Genomic DNA, 13,069 nt, shown 5'->3' on the forward strand with positions numbered 1-13,069 from the left:
CCAACTAAAGGGGAAGACCCGTGACCTCCACAGGTGTCTCCTCCCCGCCCTGACCCCAGCTCGTGGCCTCTGTGCCCTCCCCACCCCACATTACCTGCGGGGGAGAGGGGGAACTCTGTCCTCCCGCTGCACTGTGTCCTCCTCCCCCAGGCACATTCAGCTGCTCTCCCTGGAAGCTAGGCCTGGCCCAATGCAGCACAGCAGCTGCCTGGGAGAGCACCTGGCTGCAACAGTGGCAGGCTGCCCCCCACGCAGGCTTGGCTTCAGGGACATGGGCCAAGTGAGCCGGAGCCCCACCTTCCCCTTCCGGCATGCTCCCTGTGCAGCAGCAGCTGCCTGGGAGAGAGGCTGGCTACGGAGGGGTGGCAGGCAGCGGCAGCCTGCTCCCTGCCCAGGCTCGGCTTCCGGGGATAGGGGCCGACTCCAAGCATGCTGAGGGGAGAGGTACTCCGGCTTGCTCTTGGCCCCTGTCCTGGAAGCCGAGCCTGGGCTGGAGGCAGGCTGCTGCCACCACAGCCAGGTGCTCTCCCAGGCAGCCGCTGTGCTGCACCAGCCAGTTCATCTAAGCCCTTAAAAGTTCAGATGAACCGTCACTAAACTTTCCAACCCTCTGGAGAAGTTGCAAATTCGGGCTCATAGTCTTGGGAGAAGGAGCATTTCCTGTGCTGTATTTTCTGCTCTTAGTAGAGCCTGTGCCATATCTCCTCCAAAATGGTGGTTCTCAAAGCTGGAGGTACAGAGGCAGCACTCAAAGGAATTGGGTGGAGGGAAAAAGTTGTCATGCCTCCAAGGTTCAGGGTTTCCCATTCAATGGCAGTTGCGGGGAAAGGTTTGGCAGGGTGATGGCATGTTCATTATATTATATCCAAAGCAGCCCAAAGCATCCTTTGTGACAGAAGCATAGACCTCTTGGCTTTAAAAGTGAATTGTTTTCTTCTTTAATGTCTACATCTTTCTGTTCTGTATCAGGAGTAGGGTAAGGGAAAGCATGTGGCTTTTGCTTTAAAATGCTTTCCTTTGAACACCTTCTATAAGCCTGTTCTCTTTGGGGAGTGACTTATTTCGTAATTAGCCTCGGGACATAGGACAATGTAGGAGTCCAGGGCTGCGTTTGGGAGCAAGGGGCTGTCAAGGTTCCTTCCCCACTCTGAACGCTAGGATACAGATGTGGGGACCTGCATGAAAAACCTAAGCTTATCTTTACCAGCTTAGGTCAAAACTTCCCCAAGGTACAAAATATTCCACCCTTTGTCCTTGGATTGGCCGCTACCACCACCAAACAAATACTGGTTATTGGGGAAGAGCTGTTTGGAAACGTCTTTCCCCCCAAAATACTTCCCAAAACCTTGCACCCCACTTCCTGGACAAGGTTTGGTAAAAAGCCTCACCAATTTGCCTAGGTGACTACGGACCCAGACCCTTGGATCTTAAGAACAATGAACAATCCTCCCAACACTTGTACCCCCCCTTTCCTGGGAAATGTTGGATAAAAAGCCTCACCAATTTGCATAGGTGACCACAGACCCAAACCCTTGGATCTGAGAACAATGAAAAAGCATTCAGTTTTCTTACAAGAAGACTTTTAATAGAAATAGAAGTAAATAGAAGTAAAGAAATCACCTCTGTAAAATCAGGATAGTAGATACCTTACAGGGTAATTAGATTCAAAACATAGAGAATCCCGCTAGGCAAAAACTTAAGTTACAAAAAAGATATTCGGACAGAAATAGTTATTCTATTCAGCACAGTTCTTTTCTCAGCCATTTAAAGAAATCATAATCTAACACGTACCTAGCTAGATTACTTACTAAAAGTTCTAAGACTCCATTCCTGGTCTATCCCCGGCAGAAACCAGCATATAGACAGACAGAGACCCTTTGTTTCTCTCCCTCCTCCCAGCTTTTGAAAGTATCTTGTCTCCTCATTGGTCATTTTGGTCAGGTGCCAGCGAGGTTACCTTTAGCTTCTTAACCCTTTACAGGTGAGAGGAGCTTTCCCCTGGCCAGGAGGGATTTCAAAGAGGTTTACCCTTCCCTTTATATTTATGACAGGGGCAGACATAGCTTCTCAGATCTCCTGATTTCTGGCAGAACTCTCACCAAGATTGGCCCTTGTTCCAAAAGGCTGCTGTCTGCCATTACATTAAATGGGACTGAAGCCACAGGAGGCCTACAGTCAAAATAGCAGCCATTTCCTTACAACTTTTCCTTGTGGAAGTGAGTGTGCCCCTAGCAAAGATGGGCTGGCACTTCCCGTTGTTTCCAATAGGACTGAAGCCAGGCTATCTTTGGTTATAATGACTGTGAGGGGACAGGACTAGGAGGGAAACTCAAGTGGTGCAGGAGAATATGGGAAGAAGAAGGGAGACTGAGGAGGATGCAGGGGAAATGTGGGGTGCAGAAAGGAGTCTGACAAGGTGTAGAAGGGATATCATGGGGATGCTGGGAAATGGGGGACAGAGACAGAGAATGTGTGGATTATGCAATTGTAAGGGGAAAGAAGGAAAAATGTAGGGGCAGGTGAGGGACAGGAGACTAGGGGAGTGTAAAGGGAGAATGTGAGTCTATCCCGGGGCCAGTGCAGGGAAAGTAGAGCTCCTCTCTAAAAAGCCAGTGAGGAGGCCCACATTTTTGTGTACACGTCTAATATTGAATTTTGACCCTTACATGATCACACACTAAGTGAGGGCAGGCAGCTTCCGCCCTTAAAAGCTCCAAAATCAGGAGCCAGCCAATGTGAGTTTAAACCTCATGATTTGGGGGGGAGGGTCTGATTATTGAATGCGGAGGGCTGTGGTCACAATATTCCCAGCATCACCTCTCCCTTCCCTGCACCAGAGTCTTCTGGGTAATCCCATTGCCCTTGTCCAGCAGTTACTGATGGATGCTTGGAGTCAGGGTTGGCTCCAGGCACCAGCTTTCCAAGCAGGTGCCCGGGGCAGCATTCAGAATTGAGCGGCAGTCCGTGCCCCGCAGCGGCAATTCGACGGCGACTGTTTGGAGCAGCAAAATTGGTAGAGCCGCCCCTGCTTGGCGTGAACTTGTGGTGATGAGTGGAGAGGGTCTCTGGTGCTGTTGGTGATGAATTGTGTCCTTCCTTCTCCGTCCCCCCTCTCACCCTCCCCTCACCCCCAGGTTTCGTCAGTTTTGACAATCCAACTAGTGCTCAGGCAGCCATTCAGGCCATGAACGGCTTCCAGATCGGCATGAAGAGGCTAAAGGTCCAACTAAAGCGGCCAAAAGATGCCAACAGACCCTACTGACCCCTGCTCACCCTGGCCCTGCAAACAGGTAAGGCACTGGCAGACCAGACTGCCCCAACTGTGGTACAAGTGGGAGAGTGGGGTAGTTTGGTGTTTTCACCAACTCATCTGTGCTTGCTGCCAGGAAGCCAGGGGGCAGTATGGCATCTCCTGTTGTTTCATTCATACCAGGATGATGCTGACTTCTGTTGATCTGTGCACCGCTGCCATTTGTTGGAGAGTGTTGGACCTTTGACTTAGCTATCAGAGCTGCTCCTTTGGCTCTGCCTTATTCTTTCGGACCTGGTAGCCCTGAATTTGAATCAGTGTGGTCCAGTGGCTAGGGCGCTGGACGAGGACTCACTCCCAGATCTGCTTCTGACTGGCTGGGCGACCTGGGGCAAGTCACTGTCCCTCTCTGGGCTTCAGTTTCCCCATCTGAAAAATAGTGATAATGATGTTTGCCATCTTTTTAAAGTGCTTTGAGATCTCTTGGTGCTAGATATTGTTATTATTGTTGCTTCCTTCCGACTTGGTGTCTTGTGTGTATCATATGCAGCCACAAACCATTGCAGAGTCTCTGATCAGCAGGGATCCTAGAAATCCATTTGCCATGGAACAACACAGAAAAACACAGCATTTGCGTTTTTACAGAGAATCTTTGGTTTTTATTCCGGGTGCCCAGCTCTGAAGGCAGAGTGGAGAGCGGCAGCTGCTGGCAAGGCACCCAGCTCTGAAGGCAGTGCTGCCCCAGCAGCAGTGCACATAGGTGCCGACTGCATGAGTGCTCCGGGGCTGGAGCACCCCTGGGGAAAAATTAGTGGGTAGCCACTGGTAGCCAAGCTCCCCTCACCCTCCGCCCCACTTCACCTCCTCCCCCCACCAGAGCACGCCGTGTCCCTGCTCCTCCGCCTGCCTCCTACCACTTCCCGCCACCAAACAGAAACTAAATGAATTCTGTGCTTTAGTCTTCACAGCTGAGGATGTTAGAGAGATTCCCAAACCTGAGCCGTCTTTTGTAGGTGACAAATCTAGGGAATTATCACAGATTGAAGTGTCACTAGAGGGGGTTTTGGAATTAATTGAGAAACTTAACAGTAACAAGTCCCCGGGACCAGATGGCATTCACCCAAGAGTTCTGAAAGAACTCAAATGTGAAATTGTGGAACTATTAACTATGGTTTGTAACTGGTCCTTTAAATCAGCTACTGTACCCAATGACCGGAAGATAGCTAATGTTACGCCAATATTTAAGAAGGGCTCTAGAAGTGATCCTGGCAATTACAGGCCAATAAGTCTAACATCAGTACCGGGCAAATTAGTTGAAACAATAGTAAAGAATAAAATTGTCAGACACATAGAAGAGCATAAATTGTTGCGCAAAAGTCAGCATGGTTTCTGTAAAGGGAGATCATGTCTTACTAATCTAGAGTTCTTTGAGGGAGTCAACAAACATGTGGACAAGAGGGATCCAGTGGACATGGGGGGAGGGATAGCTCAGTGGTTTGAGCATTGGCCTGCTAAACCCAGGGTTGTGAGCTCAATCCTTGAGGGGGCCATTTGGGATCTGGGGCAAAAATTTGGGATTGGTCCTGCTTTGAGCAGGGGGTTGGACTAGATGATTTCCTGAGGTCCCTTCCAACCCTGATATTCTGTGACATAGTGTACTTAGATTTCCAGAAAGCGTCTGACAAGGTCCCTCACCAAAGACTCATACGTAAATTAAGTTGTCATTGGATAAGAGGGAAGATCCTTTCATGGATTGAGAACTGGTTAAAAGACAGGGAACAAAGGATAGGAATAAATGCTAAATTTTCAGAATAGAGAGTGGTAACTAGTGGTGTTCCCCAAGGGTCAGTCCTAGGACCAATCCTATTCACCTTATTCATAAATGATCTGGAGAAAGGAGTAAACAGTGAGGTGGTAAAGTTTGCAGGTGATACTAAACTGCTCAAGATCGTTAAAACCAAAGCAGACTGTGAAGAACTTCAAAAAGATCTCACAAAACTAAGTGATTGGGCAACAAAATGGCAAATGAAATTTAATGTGGATAAATGTAAAGTAATGCACATTGGAAAAAATAACCCCAACTATACATACAATATGATGGGTACTTTGGGGAAGGGTGGAATGGGGTGGGGCAAGGGTGGTGCAGGGATGGAGCCAGGGCAGGGGTAGCGTCGAGCACCCACCGGGCACAGTGGAAGTTGGGGCCTTTGGCAGTGCACATGTAAGGTTGGCATCAGGGCTGTCCTTAGGCATATGCAGCATACATAGCTGCATAGGGCACCTGAAAATTTGGGGCACCCCTGGGTCTTAGTGTCCACCCACCAGCCTCTTCCTATCCCTGTTCTGACCCTTCCTGCAGGCTCCCACCGCAGCTGGCTGCTGCAGCCTGGTGAATCTTCCTCTGGAGGGGATCTAGTACTTAAAAGTGAAAAAGGCTTCCAGCCTGCCAGACCTATTAGCACAACATTGAAACTGTTAAAGAGCCATTCAAGTGGTAATAAGAAAAGGAGTACTTGTGGCACCTTAGAGACTAACCAATTTATTTGAGCATAAGTGGTAATGAAACCATTTAACAGGCATTTGCCAACGCCCAAGTATATACTGTCAGTTTCTGAATTTACTGATGAAAACAGTTGTGCATTACTGTAATATTTACTCAGAACATGTTATTCTACAAGACCTTAGTTTAAAATTTTCTTTAAAAATATTTCATCAGTGTGTTGCTGAAGATTATAAAATCACATCTCTAAAAAATCCTTGCATAGATTTTTAGATGGACAATCTGAGTATTCATCTTTAGCCTTAAATGCTTGGCTCTTCAGACATAGTTTTTTAAATAAATCCTTCAAAAGACCACCCTTATCTAAAATACACATGCAACCCCGGGCTGCCGTTAGGCATGGGGCAGCAGTTTAATAATACTGCATAGGGCCCCATAAATCCTAAGGATAGCCATGGGTGGCATGGTATGGTGTTGCCACCCTTACTTTTTCACTGCTGCTGTCTGCAGTGCTGCCTTCAGAGCTGGGCACCTGGCCAGCAGCTGCTGCTCTCCAGCCACCCAGCTCTGGATGGCGAGGGAAACCAAAGTTCAGTGTTTATTTTTTAATTGTGGAAAAATGTGGATTTTAATGTTTTTTATCAGAGAATTTTGGGGGTTTTATCATGGAAAACTAGGATCCCTGCTGATCATGCGCTGTTTATAGTAATGCATGGCTGCATATGCACATATGCTGATGTCATCAGCTATCTACCTCCATGCAATAGCAGCATCAAGACTGATGTCCAAAAATACATGGGGTAACTGCTCTCCTGAAGCAGGTCCCCTGAATCTAGCCGAGGGCAGTGATGCACAAGCACATGGTGTGCCAACCATAGAGATGATTAGAAGCTCTTTATTTGCTAACTGCTCAGGATTCAGCTTGTTTTAAGAGGGATAAGCACTAGGTTTGTCCTTGACCCTACCAGATGCCTGTTCCCACCACTTATTAGACCATAGATGTCACCTTCCAGACTGCTGAACCCTTCCCAGATACACTAAGGGCACTTTCCAATAGAGACGACTCAAGCTGCAGAATTGGGATCTGAATTTCAGAGAAGGGAAAGAATTGGATTCAGGGTGTGGGTTCGGGTCTCTCTCTGCTTTGAAAGTGTGCTGGACTTTCCACTTCCAAAACATCATCTGCCAGTACTTCCAGCCAGAGGCTTCTAAAGAGGGCATTGTGTTTAGGGAAAGTCAGGCCTGAACTTGAGATGGCTGAACCATATTGGATAAAAATCAGATTTTCAAAATGAATCATCCCTAAAACTCAAACGCACCAGAGCACCCCTCCCTCCACAATATTAATCAAACTGCCACTCCACCATCCAACCTCCATCCCAAATGCAACTAGACCAGAGCCCCCAAGCCCTTTCACAGGTTTAAAATGCTCTGTTTAAGTTTTATTTGCTATTCCCATTTTATTTTCAGGCACATTTTGCTTCCCTGCCTCTAGCCAGGACATGGAAGCAGCAGACGCTGAGCTGAAACTAGGAAACATTGGAGAAATCTAGTGAGAAAGCCTATTCTTGTACCATTTCTAAGCTAGCTGCGAGGCCAAGGGACTAGGTGGGTTTAGATGAGTATCCAAAATCCTGGCTCTAACCTTTGGTTGATCACTATTTTGAATGTAGACAGTAGTGACTGGAGGTGCTTGTGGACTGCTTGTTAGTCAGAAATTTGTGGCTCTCCAGGACTGGCACTGTGCTGCACTAATCCTCATGGGAACATGACGGCTTTTATATAGTGACACTGGGCCTATTACTCTGCCTCTTCCAAACACTGGGGGGATGCAGCAGTTTGACCCTCTTTTAGAACTGGAGGAGAGGGGCTTCCAAAGAAAATGTCAAGTTCCTGGTGAAAAATAAAAATCTGAACTATTTTGGCCAAAAACTGAAATAATTTTATTCTGAAAGGCTGCCGTAGTGCCTCATGGGTGTTGTAGTTTGTGTGTATCATACTCCCATTCTCCTCAGTTGTGCAGGCTCCCTGGTCAGGCTACATCTCCCAGGACGCACTATGGTCCTCATTCTTGATTAGGGGAGGTGCATCGTGGAAGCTGCATGGCCATGGTGCAACATGGGAAATAACGTCCTGCTAAGGGTCGTAGCTTGTATAGGAAAATAGGGTAATGAGGTGGGCTTATGGTAAGGTGAGGTAAGGTGAGGTAAGGAGGTGCCTGAACTGCAACTAGCATGAGGCACCGCAGCCACATATCCAGACTGAAATATTGTTGGGTTGGGCTGAAAACCAAAACAATTTCAGTTTTCACTCGTTTAATTTTTTGTTGAAAAACTGATATTTTCCACAGGAATCAGATGCTTTTTCAAGAAAAATTAATTCAGTCAAAACCCCAAATTTCTGTCAAAAACCAGTTTTGAGATAAAAAGAAATTTTGGACCAGCTCCACCCTTTCTCACTGTGTTGCCACCTGCTGCTCTGAGTGGTCGGGTATAACTACGCAGCCGTCCTGCAGCCGTCTACATCTGCTCCCTGCATCAAAGTGCACTCCCCAGAGACATGTCCACTCAAATGTGACATTTCATAGGTCACCCAGAGAACAGCCAGCTGAGAAACAGCCCATGCTGTTTAGAAGATAGGCTGAGATAAGATGTGCAAGGGTCACATTCGGATGCACTTTGCCTGGTATGGGCATTCCGAGGAGAGGGGATTCCACGAGCAGATAAAATAGTGTAAACAGGTTCAGCACTTACTTGCACATCTTAAAGCCGCAGGCCACGTTGCCACAAGATCATTATTCCCTAGCGTCTGAGGGGAAGGATATATGGGTGAGCTTGTACAAGGAGTTGCTGGCATGTTGTCCCTCTTTGACACTTGAAACTAGCTCCGACCCTCTAACTAGGGGGATGGAGCAGAGGGGATGGAACAGCTGATGGCAGGGTTGTACTCTAAGGCGGGTAGTTGTGGCATGATCCTCATCAGGAAAGGCTGGTACATGAATGAGTGAACCCCTGAGAGACACCCCAAAATTAGCAAACAGTTGGCTTGTAGATTCATGTACGCGCGCGCGTGTGTGTGTGAGATATACAGGCATAATTACAAGACTCTTCCAACACGCTCTCCAGGCTCTCCCAACATACACAGCTGCACACATACCAAAGCTCACCCATGCTCTCTCTCTCTCTCTAGGCAAAATATTTTCAGTAAATGGTAAATTTGTGAGGGCTCCTGAACTATTTGCACATTCAAGTTGAATTTGGTGAATAGTTTTGGACAGAAAAAATTTTTTTTTCCAATATGTCAAAACAGTTCATTTTGACCATTTTAAAATTAAATGTTTCAACTTTCCATTTTGAAATATTTTGTTTCTAAATTTAGCTATATTTATTTTGAAAACACAAAAAAGTGTGAAAAGCACCCCATAATTAAACACACCCACACATGCACTCTACTCCCATCGTGCACTAAGAAAGGGTATACGACTGTAATCCACACACCTTCTGGGTGTGGTGTTCCATCCCATCTAGTGGCACCGAGACCACTTAGAAAATGAGTCTGCTCTACAGCCGTAGCTAATAGCCAGTTGGCTTTTAGCTCATACGGTAGAGGCTCATGCACTAAGCTCCGGAGGTCCCTGGTTCGATCCTGCCCGTTGACAGACCAGTGTCTGTTGGTGTTACACAATACTCCTGCAATGATACATGCGGCTGTCATGACCAGTAATGCCCCCTCTCTCAGTAGCCATTTGCGAGTTTGCTGCAACTCCCAGACTTGTTTCTCCAATAAGATACAAGTCACCATCTGAGCAATGCTGCAAGGGGCTCCTGGTCCAGGCTGATTTTTACCTGTTATGATCCTGTAACACACTAGAAGTTTAGTGATTTTTTTTTTCTTTCTCTCAAGAGTTGTTCCATTATTTTACTCAGGTTAGGGATAGATCTTATGGGGTATCAGTAGGTAGGATCATGCTTCTTTCTGCTTTTGGAAGATCAGTCCTGCCTTTTCTTTTCTCCATCCTTCTGGTACCTTCCCAGCTTTCTGAGAGTTTTCCAAAATAATTGTCAGTGGTACAGTAAGTTTTTACCAATTCCTTTGATGCCCTATGATTCATAATGTCAGGACTGGCTGGCTTGACCACGCAGAGACAATCAGCCACACTGTGAGAAACAAGCCCTCAGCAGACTTTGCCATACAAGGTCTTTCCCAAGTAGCATCTAAGCCAGAGGTTCTCAAACTGTGGGTTAGGACCCCGAAGTGGGTCACGACTCCATTTTAATTGGATCACTAGGGCTGGCATTAGACTTGCTGGAGCTCAGGGCTGAAGAAAGGGGCACGGCTCGAATGGGCTTGGGCTTCAGTCCCCTCTCCTGAGATCATATAGTAATTTTTGTTGTCAGAATGGGGTCACGATGCAATGAAGGTTGAGAACCCCTGATCTAAGAAAACATGGCTAAAGACACCTAACTTCTGTGTTTGCTTGTGTAAGATGTGAAAGTGCAACAGGAGAGTAATTAGATTGCTGAACTGAAAAACTAATTACAAGCAAAGGGCTTGGTGGTGCAGGGAACTATAGTCTGCCCCTATCCACTCTGGAGACTTAAGAACATGAACCTGAATTAGGGCACGGTGACACATGGTTTGAAATCATGGTCCCTTAGAGGTGTTTATCTGCAGTACTGCACAGATTGATGCAATTGGCAGAGGTGTGTGGGGAGCTCACAACGGAACCCCACAGAGTTGCTATAGCTTGGGAGCAAGGTCAATTGGAAGAGCTGACTGGGAGAAAAGCAGGAGGGGCTGCAGATCAGGACCACGGACTGGCCTGGGTTGCTAGGCATGGGGAAGTCTGCCTACTGTCAGCCTGATTCTAAGCAAGATTATTTCATTTCTGACTTTCATAAACACAACCCCTGCAACCAGCCCATCCAGGGAAAAAGAGAGGTTGTGTTTTGAATCAGTCTGTGCTACAGAATACAGTGGTGCCAACCCACATGATGTTACCAAGGGTCTGGTGATATTTGACGTTTTTCTTAAAGCCCCAACTCTTGGAGTCATGTGATGTGGTGAAAATCTCAGCTTTCATTTAAACAAAACCCCAAGTTTCTAGCCCTTCTGGTTGCAGAGATAGGCTAGAAAACATGGCCCAAGTGTACCCAAAATGCTTGGAGACCAGAAAGCATATAAAAAGCACCCCAGATTTTTTTTAAAATGTTTTGGATTGTATGCCAATCTCATGATTTTATGGGGCCTGTCTCATGAGTTTTGAACGCTTGGGGTTAGTAATACTGAAATATACAACCATGAAGCTGGGGCAGTGACTCATCAAGATGAGCTGCTATGAAAGCACAAAGGCCGCACTGGGAATTCGTGACAAGAGAGACAGTGGAGGGGAAAGAGGCATTTGCTTTTTTGTCTTTCCTCATGCTCCAGGCAATTAGTAGCTCCATGGATGATGTGACCTGAACAGATAGTACTGACTGGCCAAAAGGAGGCCCATTCAGTCTCTAGAACAGGGGCGGTAACCCCCGTATCCTGGACAAATTCTAGCTCAAGTAATTTCATGTTGTTGATTTGGATTCCTACTGCTGCTTCATCTGGCTACAATATTCTCATCTGTCCAAACTGTGGCATATTGTTGCCAATCACTGTTAAAAAACCAGGTGCCACCACAGAGGGGACTACAGCCAAGAGGTGAATGAACTGATTCCTTGTATACTATATCAGGCCAGAGCTTATAGGCCTCACTTGGCATTTAATCATGCCCAGCTGGGCGAATACAGCAACAAAGTATTCCCCAAAATTAGTTTGATTGTTCAAACTAATTGGCTTCAGCTGTGTTTGTGACCTTGTTGCATTTGCTTTCTGCAGATAAACTTGCCAGTGAGTATGCTGGCAGGAACACAGGAAATCATGAGGGAATAGCTCAGCAGTTTGAAAATCAGGCCCTCAGGGTGTCATGTTGGGCACCCAAAACAGAGACACTTGGAATTACTGGCTGCTCTGCGGAAATGGGATTGTACTGACAGCCCCTGAACCTCGGAGGTGGTGTGGCTGAGAGGTGCAGGACGGGCGGGCTGTGTCACTGTCCCACCTGACAAGAAGACCTGTCAAGAGTAGGGTGATACCCGGAGCCTCACATGCACTTTGCCTTATTTCTTTGTCCAGGGTAGCTAAGTGTAGCTATGAGAACTGGCTAAGAACATGGGCATTCAGAGTAAGGAGGGAGGGAGGATGGGTCAGTCTGTGGTGACTGGTTGATCATTTCCAGGGATACCAAAGGGGATGTTTTTAAAGAGGTTTTTGAAGAAATCACCCTCTTGTCACTCCCATTAGCAACTTTGTGCAGAGGAGACCCTGGGCCCCTCCCACCTGTCCTCTCTAGGGTGCCATATCCCCGCACACCCTCTCGGGACAGGGGGGGAACCATGTCCCCATATGCCCTCTCAGCGGGGCAGTGTCCCCACCTACCCTCTCAATGGAGTGGGGGGCGTGTCCCTGCATAAGAGGATCAAAATAAACCCAAACTAGTACTGCCCGGAAAGTAAACGAGACCCACTTGGGCCCCCTGGTCCAAATTGTGTTTGTGACTAGGGCAGGAAATGCAGCTAGAGTGGGGTTTCTCATGGCCTGCCAGCATTTCTCCTCCCAGGCCTGGCGGGAACCCAGAGAGAAAAATGCGACAAAAGCGAGCCTCGGTTCAGGGTAATTTCAGGCTCTGGATGATGATTGTGCGTGGTTTTTCCATGGAGAAATTCTTTTCCTCTCCCCTTTCCTATAGCTTCTAACCTTACCCCCTCTGCTCTGCCCCTGCCTCATCTCCCATCATGCTCACCCTAACCACTGCGCTCTACATTGGCCACAATGTCCTTGCCGTGTGCCATCCGCCCAATCTAACCCCATTCTCTTCCATTCTTGCTCCCTCTCATGCCTTGCCTGCTCTTCTCCCTATTCCCAATCGACTTCCCATGTATGCCCACTGACCTCCCTCCCTTCCTTTTAATCCCTCCTGTAACGATGCTGGTTCTGGCGGGACCCAACTGAGAGTCCCAATTCAGAACAAACTACTTAAAGCAGGGCAGTTACAGCCCAAGGCTGGAGTTTCTATGCACACCAAGGCAAACCAAACCAGCCAGACAGAGAGGACTTTGGTCTCACCCCACTGGCTAACCACAAGTCACACAGGCAATTCCCTCAGACACTCCAGTTTCCCAGTATCCCCACCAGTGCCACTCGTTATGGGGACAGGTGGTTATGAAAACCAATACCCCAGGAAAAGAAAAGAGGTTCTCTCGATCCCAAAGGACCAAGCCCCAGACCCA

At 47.4% G+C, this 13,069-nt stretch overlaps 1 protein-coding gene across 10 annotated transcripts in view; it reads left to right on the forward strand.

The window, feature by feature from the left end:
• CELF6 (CUGBP Elav-like family member 6) overlaps positions 1 to 13,069 on the forward strand; it is a 235,746-nt gene that overhangs the window by 201,255 nt on the left and 21,422 nt on the right. For 7 of the 10 annotated variants that reach the window (XR_012161215.1, XM_073363131.1, XM_073363140.1 and 4 more), the window contains one exon: positions 3,135 to 3,290. The exons of 2 other annotated variants lie outside the window; for them this stretch is intronic. Coding sequence is in view for 6 of the 8 variants with exons in the window: in XM_073363131.1 (XP_073219232.1) it covers positions 3,135 to 3,262 (128 nt within the window). In the remaining 2 variants the exon portion in view is untranslated. Of the gene's footprint in view, positions 1 to 3,134; positions 3,291 to 13,069 lie in introns of those variants that run through there. One more of the 10 variants, XM_073363141.1, reaches the window with a different exon arrangement.

The sequence above is a fragment of the Lepidochelys kempii genome, chromosome 10 (assembly GCF_965140265.1).
Source record: "Lepidochelys kempii isolate rLepKem1 chromosome 10, rLepKem1.hap2, whole genome shotgun sequence".
Classification (NCBI taxonomy): domain Eukaryota; kingdom Metazoa; phylum Chordata; order Testudines; family Cheloniidae; genus Lepidochelys; species Lepidochelys kempii.